Source organism: Cyphomyrmex costatus, unplaced genomic scaffold (assembly GCF_001594065.2).
Source record: "Cyphomyrmex costatus isolate MS0001 unplaced genomic scaffold, Ccosl1.0 scaffold498, whole genome shotgun sequence".
Lineage (NCBI taxonomy): Eukaryota > Metazoa > Arthropoda > Insecta > Hymenoptera > Formicidae > Cyphomyrmex > Cyphomyrmex costatus.
The window spans coordinates 210,261-218,875 of record NW_017279252.1 but is presented as its reverse complement, the minus strand read 5'-3'; the positions used below and the strand labels follow the sequence as shown (position 1 = coordinate 218,875).

Below are 8,615 nucleotides of genomic sequence, written 5' to 3'. Positions count from 1 at the left end.
TTTTTATACAAATTCAGTAAAAAATATTCGAAATATTACTATATTATAGCGATATTATAATATAGGGCTTTGGAAAGAAAAAAAAGATTTTGTCGAACAATGGCTACGGCTTTTAGCAGACTCGACAACAGTTGAGCGAGCACTCACTATTATTGGTGTATTCTTTTATATCATCCAATCAGATTTTAGATCTAGGAGATATCGATAGTAGTGAGCGCTCGTTCAATCGTTCAGTTTGTTGAACGCATCCAATGCAATTGATCAATATTATCAGAGCGGCGTTTAAATACTTTGAAATACTCTGCAGATAACTCTGAAGAAACGGTGAAATACATACGAAATAACAGATACGACACTGATTTTTCGTGAAATATATTCCGAAAATATATTTTATGACACATGTGGATCGCCATCGAGATTTTCTGCGGACTTTACTCATATAACATATAACTCTTCCTCGGTAGAAGAAGGAAATGTGCGGGACGAGTCAAGGGGATCGAGATAACGAGAGAGTAAGGAGATCCTCTCAATTTTTCTGTAACAAGCACGCCCAAAGACTGTCTCATAAAAACGGATACGTCTTGTCAGTGATATTAGCGCATAAAAGAAAACGTATATTATGCGCGAATCTTTATACTAGTCGGGTATAAAACTTGTAGAACGCGGTATTCGAATTACCACAGGCGTGGAAGTCGCAATCCGTTTTTATGTTTAGTATCAGCTTATCATGGAGAACTAATTCGATTGCGAAATAAAAGTTGGACGATCAACGACTAGCAGAAGCCTCGGTTTCCTTAAGAGCGAGCAATTTCTCAACTGGAGTTGATTTGTAGGACAATATTTTTCCCAGACTAAAAGATAACACATAAACGCGAACGTGCTGTGGTATTCTTCGGAGCTGTCTTCGAGCTGCGCTCACCTTTTTTCCTCTATTCTACTCTTTTCCCGTTCTCGCTCTTTTCTCACCGACTTTCTTTTCTATCTAGGCTTCTTCCGCGCTTCGGGTGGCACGTGACCTCGTTCCAAGATAAGACAATGTTTCTCCACTCTCAGTGGACAGAAAGAGATCTCTATCCACTCTATTCACCTGATAGATAAGTTGCTCTTCGGCTGCGGATGGGTAGAAAATCTACACCACCTCAAACGACTGATTCGTGATCCTTGACTTGATCTTTATGTTGGTAGAAGAGCCATATATTCAACTGTTCTATTTATAACTTTCCTATATCGAATCCAATTTGGGAAAAAAAAAACTTGATACAGAAATCAAAATATTTCACTTAGTTCTCAATTATCTTAACTCAAAAATTAAAAAATATTACAGATTTGCGAGAATGAGATAATTATATTAAATGTCTTTACTTTCAACGATAATACTTAAAAATGCAAAATTTGATATTTTCAAAGCTCCATATTTCAATTTTAATAATATTTTAATATATTTTAATATATTTTATTACTCCTAATTGCAATCATTTTTTACTATTATTAAACGGAACAAATACAACAATTAACATCGATGAAATGTTTTGAAATTTTTAATTCAAGATCAATAAAAACAGGTCAGTTACAGGGATGGCAGCACAGTACGGGCTTCTGTATTCTGCCATCTCTGATAAACTGCAGAAAGCATGATATAACATGTAAATAATTAAGGAAAACTTTTAATTGCGTTGAGATTGTATCTATTATTGCAGAATGGTTAAGAGAAGAAAACGAAAAAAATGTTAGTTTTATATTTGCTCTGTTGCTTATATTTGTAATAATAGCTTGATATACACAAACTAAATGAGTCTTTTTTATTCACATAGAATTCATATAGAAGTTACTTTGGTCTCTTGTCATAGAATGAGGTTTTGCGTCTATATCAACATTTTTAATGAGATGTATTTAAGAAAAATCTAGGCGATCGGTCGAAGTTTTGCATTTGTGGTAAGAATGCAGTGCAATCGATCGATATCCTCTCGATAACAGTCTCTCATTAATGATATAGATCAACAATAAGATTACGTTTCTTCCGCGTTTACTTTCTCCGTTTGCGCTGATACAGTATCCTCGACCACTTTTTCCCGAATTCCCATCCATTTGCAGCGCTTTTCTAGTTCTTGTCGATACCTGTACACACACATTTTTCCCGCATTACTTACCTAATCGGAAAACTACAATTACTTATCTCAGAATTTTTTGATCTTATTGATTATTAAAATTGTAATGATAGCGCTATACTTTATATAATAATAAACATTGTGTGTTTATATCAAAACTGATCCTTGTTGAAATTAGATATTTTGAATGTTTAATATATCTGAGTGTTAATTTATAACGTAATGTGGTTGTGTCATTTAAATATTTTATATTAAATTAATATTTAATATTTCTTAATGTTAAAATCAAACAATTTATGAGTAAGTCAAAACTAATGTATTTTAAAGTGTATTTTAAATTGTGAGATAAATGAATAAAATGTGTAAATTGAACATATTATAAATATTAATTTTACAAAAAATATAAATTATCCACAATTTTTCTTTACACAAATTGTGTGAATCTTACATTTTTTAGTTAATCTTTTAAACATTTATGTTATAAATGTTTAGAAAATACGTGTGTGTATGTGTGTGTGAGAAATGCGTTATATTTAAAATTTTCCAATTGTAAATAAAATTTCGTGAGAAATAACAGAATACTAAAAGCAAATACGCGTTACCTAGGATGGTTGATTGCATATATCCATGGATCGATGCACGACACCGTCTTGGCGAATATGGCTGGTAACATAGTCGACAGCGGAGTAAGCGCTTCGCTGGAATATATAAAATGAATTGAAGATGAAAGTAGAAAACTTTTCAAATCGAAAAATATTTTCGAGCTTGTTACCGATTTCCATAGGCTCCAGTTAAAGCGACAACTGCATACGGTGTCCATGCAAGCACAAAGAGGAAAAATATCGTAAATGCGGCTTTTGCAATTCTCATTTCAACACTCCTCTCTTTGTCCTGGTTTGATACGAGCGACTTGACATTCATCTTTTTAGCCTATAAACATACAATACGCCAAAATAAATTTTCGCATTTTATTTCACCGAAATATCAAAGATTAAGATCGATTTGTCACTGCACACTGAATTGTGAAATTTCTGCTTACTTGCACGCGGAGCATTTTTTCGTGAGAGCGAATAGATTTCAATAATTGCGAATAAAAGTACATAATCAGCAGCATAGGAAGAACATACGCCCAAAAGAATATCGTTATCACGAACGTCCTTGTGTCCTCGTCATCCGTTAAATAATCAAAACTACATGTCGTGAGAAAACCCTCTGAAAATTATATAATATTTAATATAAATAATAATAAGGCTCTGTAAGTGTATAAAACAAAATAGAACAATTGAAGGGCTAAGAGTCAGTTATGTAATAAAGAACGTTTAATTTAAAACATAGAGATAAAAATAATTACAAACGTTTTGACAACCGATCGGGTCATTTTCAATGTTACATTATTATAAAATAATTGGAAATCTGCAATATTGCTTCGTAGTGATATTCTCGTTTTCTTCTCATTATCATAATGTTGCAAATCAATAAATTAAAGTAGTAAGATTAGTCATTGGAAAATTCATAGCAGTAATGCAGTAATAATCTAAAAAGCGACCATTAATAAAGAAAAATTAATGCGATTACACAACAAAATAAAAAAATGTATATTTAAAAAAAAAATGCATCTTATTAAATAACATCTTGAGAGTCAATAAATAAAAAACGCAAAAAAGTTCATCGTGGTAATATAATATTTAGTATTTACTAAACGTCTGGACGGAATGTACTTAATTTCTTTACTAAGAAATCAGATAATAAAATTACCTCAAAAGTCTCAAAATTTTATTTTATTTTTCAATCTCAAAAATCTCTAACGGCAATATAAATTGTTCGCGAGATGAAATGTAAGTTAATCGCAAGACATTAGAATATGGAGTTTAAATACGAAAATTATAAATCTTATTACTTTGATAATAAAATCTCATTACTTTACTTTATTAAACCTATACTCTTTCTATTAAATCTTATTACTTTCCGAACAATAAGAGCGATAGAAGGAACCTGTTTACCTGCCACATATCGACCCCATAATCCCGTCATAGGCAATATCGAAAATGGTAGTGCCCAAAACCATGTGCATAGAGCCAGTACCACAGCTTGTTTCCCATTCAATCTACCGTCAATCGGACAGCTAATCGTTCTGTAATATCAAGATGTATAAAAGAACAGTTACAATATCCGGCCGTTGTTATTGATTAAATTGGCTAAGGATAAGTATCGAGAAACATTTATTAGACCATAAAATTTTTTGTCTTCCTATGAACAGTCTGTTATCGTTGTTATCAACATAGTTGTTTACAATGTACAATCGTCAAATTTTGACGAGCGTGTAATGCTTTAATAATGCTTGTTCATTAATGAATTCAATGAAAAAGCAATTAAATTTCAATAGTAATCAATATAATCCGTCAAAGCCAAATCGCGCGTGCCAACCTGTATCTATCGAAAGCGATCGCTGCGTTGGTGATCGCTTGTCCCATCCCGGAAATCGAACCAAGCAAAGCATACACATCGCATCCTGTCTCCCAACCAATCGTTCGTTCTAGGAAACTGTTTATGATCAGCATAGGCATCTCCGTTGCCATTAGTAGGTCAAATACAGCCAGATTCAAAATAAATATATTCGATGGTGTCCTCAATGACTTCGATCTAAATATCAATATATCAAAACAAATATTCATTACAAAAAACATAAATTTTAAAAAGAATTTTTTTTTAGAAGAGAAATATAGGGTGGAATATGGGTAATATTTTCTATCGCAAAGAGTGTGTCAAAGCGGTTCGGTCTCACGTATAAAGATGGCGTCAGCACCACTGTTTTGTCGGTCTTACTAGTACCCTGCGGGGATATTTACATGTTCACGTACACTCATTTTTTTATAAGAAGTCCTAATAAACTCTATAATAAAAATAATTTTAAAAATTGAAAAAAAAATAAAATCTACAAATTTAACAAAAATAAAAATAATAGGAATACAATTATTATAATTTTCACTATTTATATTATAAGTTAGCCTCTCTTTGCTGTATTAATCTTCAAGGTGTCTTATGAAATTTTCTTAAATGGCACAAACTTACGTGCTAAAAATCCAAATAACGATACCATTCCCGAGGAGGGACAACATCAGGAGCAAAAGGTAAATGAGCGCGAGAGCAACGTGCCATAGTCTTCCGGGTGCGAGGAATACACGCCAATGCGGATGCACGAGGTCAGCGTGCTCAGCGGGGAAGTTCCATCCTAGGAAACGTTCTTGCAGTGGCTGTACATCTCTGTTATTTAAAAATACATCGGTTAATTAATATCTGATCATACAAAGTTTTTAAACTCTAACTGCGACACGAATAAATCTTCCATACATTAAATAATAGAAGCGTATATTTTTCACGTTTAAATTCAGCGATCATGATTCTCTCAGAATTTTAATCCAGGGTTTAATTGTCGTGATGATTAATGTTAAATACTGAAAGAATATCTCGCAAAAATCTCTATAACGCGAAAACGATTTTGAATCTGACAAAATTAACGTCGAATTTTAAGAATACTTGGAAAATTGCTTTAAGATAAGAAACATGATTATAATATTTATGCAAAACTCGTGCAAAATTATAATTTTTCTTTAATTTGATCAAAACGCGCGATAAAACAAAATTCTAAATCGCTATCTACAGATTAAACGCGGGCAGCCAAGAATTTCCATAAGACCGAGGAGGGTAATTTCTGTCGCTTCCTTCGTGACCGGCATTATTACTCCGTCACGACATCGCAAATGTAAAGGTTGTAGGACAAATAGCTTTCGCGTCGACGATAAGAATTGCGACTTTCCCGAGTAAGACGACCCGCAAATTCGCTACATCGATCGCGATGCGATGCAACGTGGACGTGATCCATTTACGCCCGGCAAATTCGTCCGATGATAAAATCGCCGCCAATATACGGTCGAAGGGGCGTAATAAATAAATCACGAAAAATTTCGACCCGCTATTGAACACGGGAGAGAGAAATCAAACATTATACATTAATTTCATATAACCGAGACTTGTACCAGGCGAATAATATCGCGAAACCTTATCTGCGTGCAGCCGATGTTACACGTTATTATCGCGGTAGCATTGTTATTTTCGTTGTTACACCATCACCACCCCGGCGGCTATTTGGAAAAAAAAGATTCTCATTCATCGCGCGGAAAATGACGCGCTTTCACGTACGGCGAACATTAATGGCAATGAGATCCATTCGCATGTACCATCGATGGATTAAATCCGACCGTGCGCTAATTGGGATGCCGAGTGATTATTAGTCCTTCCGGCTTATCGAAGGATCTAGGTAGCAGCGTAGCTTCGTAATGCGCGCATGATTTGATAGCCTGTCTATTCTCCGGCCGTAAGAGCTCCCTAAGCCCTTCCTTATCGCATCGCGATCTTATTCGCGAATGAAACGCTGCATCTATGTTGCGAGCGTTATGTACATGGGCTTGCTGAGAACTTTCGTGCCTCTCACTCGCACCGACTCTATACCTTCGTATTCTCCTTCGTGCCGCGAATATTATCAGCGGCTCTTCGCAGCCGCCACACACAATGTCGGATGATTATAAGGAGAAATACGGTATATAGCGCGCCACACCTACCCGACTCTGCTGGCGAAAGCCAATGGCCCAGCCACGATATCACTACCGTTATGCATCAACATCCTTCGATATAAGCCGAGTTGTGGATTGACAAGTGCACCGTTTGATGCAATCACCCCCCGCTGAAGAAGTTTGCCAGCTAGTTTTTCAAGTTAACTCGCGACCAACACGAACGATCGGCCGGACGCTACCGATACAATTTCTCTCCTTTCTCTTGCGGCCTGACTGACTCGTCGGCGTTGAACACAGACTACGACGACGACGACGACGACGACGAATTTCCGGACGAGATGTACACTTTAAAGCCGTATGTAATAGCTGTGAGAGGTTCCTAGATTGAAGTGAGACGCGGTGCGAAGGGGATGGGCGCACGTTCCGCAACTCACTTGTCCGGCCACGCCGTTATCGCTCTCTTTTATACGTCCACGACATTTCGGATCGAGGATAGCGTGCCGGCTGAGAGCTTAATTCGATTTGCGATTTACCGAATGCGAGAAACCTTTCGCTCTAGCCTGAAGCTCGTCCGTCACGCGACCGATCCTCGTTGCACGATCTTTCTCCTTTCTTTCTCTTTCTCTCCGCACGTCTCGATACGCGTCCTCTCTCCTAATGTATCGTAATCTCTATTCAAGGTAATCGCGGTTATTTGATTCGTCATTTTATGCGGCATTGGCATTGGAATATCCTCGCGAGCACGCGACAGCGTTGGAGCTCGTTGGCAAAAATGTTACGCATTATACATTAATTATGGTAATCCCTGCTGCAGTTGAGAGACGAACTAAATTAATTTCCGCGCGAGAGAGAGACCTCCCGCAAAGCTAAGTCGGCTCATTAATGAATCAGCATACTTATCCTCCAATATATAGATAACATCGGCTTCAAATATCCGCCTCTGATGAAACGGAAGGTGTTAAATAGCGAAGCATTAATTTGAAAAAAAAAAATCGATTTCCGATATAATAAAATGCAATTTACAGAAGTGCGTGGCCATCCGCCTCGAGTTAATTAAATTTCCAATGTAGATCCTAATCGAGGTTTTATTACACCTTATCGTGTATATATGTATAACCGTGTACCGATGGACCGTGGCCGCAGAATGCAACGCGACCGATGGGAAAATTCGAGAACAAGCGCGGGTGCGTTTCCCGTTACACCGCGAGCTCGCAGTCGGCCACAGAGGTTTTTCACTCTCGTGGTTACTATGCCGGCGATGCACGCGGGAAATTCATCTCGAGGAGTGCACCCGATATACGGCCGTGCAAGCGACGGCCTCGCGTTTTCACCGCTGTCCTCGTTCGCCCGTTCGCGACCGCAGCCTTCACGCATCCACTGGATTAAATCATAAAATTGTCCCGGAACGGTTGCGAAATTCCGTTGATTTACGAGCGGGGCTGTGTGACTCTCTCGTGGACTCTCCTCTCGTGCAGATACTCGTAGCTGTTATCCACCTACTGGCAGTTATCGATGAATCCGCTCCGGCTGTCCCGCATGAATTCTCAATTTTCTGTTGGCTATCTCGATAAAGATGATGTTCGAAACGGAAGGAAGAATTCCATCGTCGAAAACACACGAACGGTAGACTAGAAAATACAGTGAAATTGCAATCTCTCTTTCTCTCTTCTAACAAAAAGTTTTAATATGGAAAATTATAAAGGGATACTAGTACAAAGGAGAAAGAACTAGCGGATAATTGTGTAATCAGACTGAGTTAAGCTTATATAGGTATTATTTAGTCGTCATATGAATAAAGAAAATTTATTTTTGTTTGCTTATGTATGGAGAAATTTGTTATGTTGATATAGTATAGTAGCTATGAGCTAATAATTATATCTATCTATCTTCTTTTCTTTTTCTCTCTCTCTCTCTCTCTCTCTCTCTGGTAATCGCCAATATA

The 8,615-nt window shown here is 36.9% G+C and overlaps 1 protein-coding gene across 1 annotated transcript; it reads right to left on the bottom strand.

The window, feature by feature from the left end:
* Positions 1-1,747: 1,747 nt before the first annotated feature.
* Rh5 (Rhodopsin 5) lies at positions 1,748-6,783 on the bottom strand. The gene is made up of 8 exons (XM_018545340.1): positions 6,722-6,783; positions 5,175-5,366; positions 4,530-4,745; positions 4,106-4,236; positions 3,145-3,317; positions 2,878-3,035; positions 2,708-2,803; positions 1,748-2,115 (listed from the first exon to the last, which is right to left on the bottom strand). Exons 1-8 carry the CDS (start codon positions 6,781-6,783, stop codon positions 2,007-2,009), a joined length of 1,137 nt encoding a protein of 378 aa, XP_018400842.1. The 3' UTR covers positions 1,748-2,006.
* Between the last annotated feature and the right edge of the window lie 1,832 nt (positions 6,784-8,615).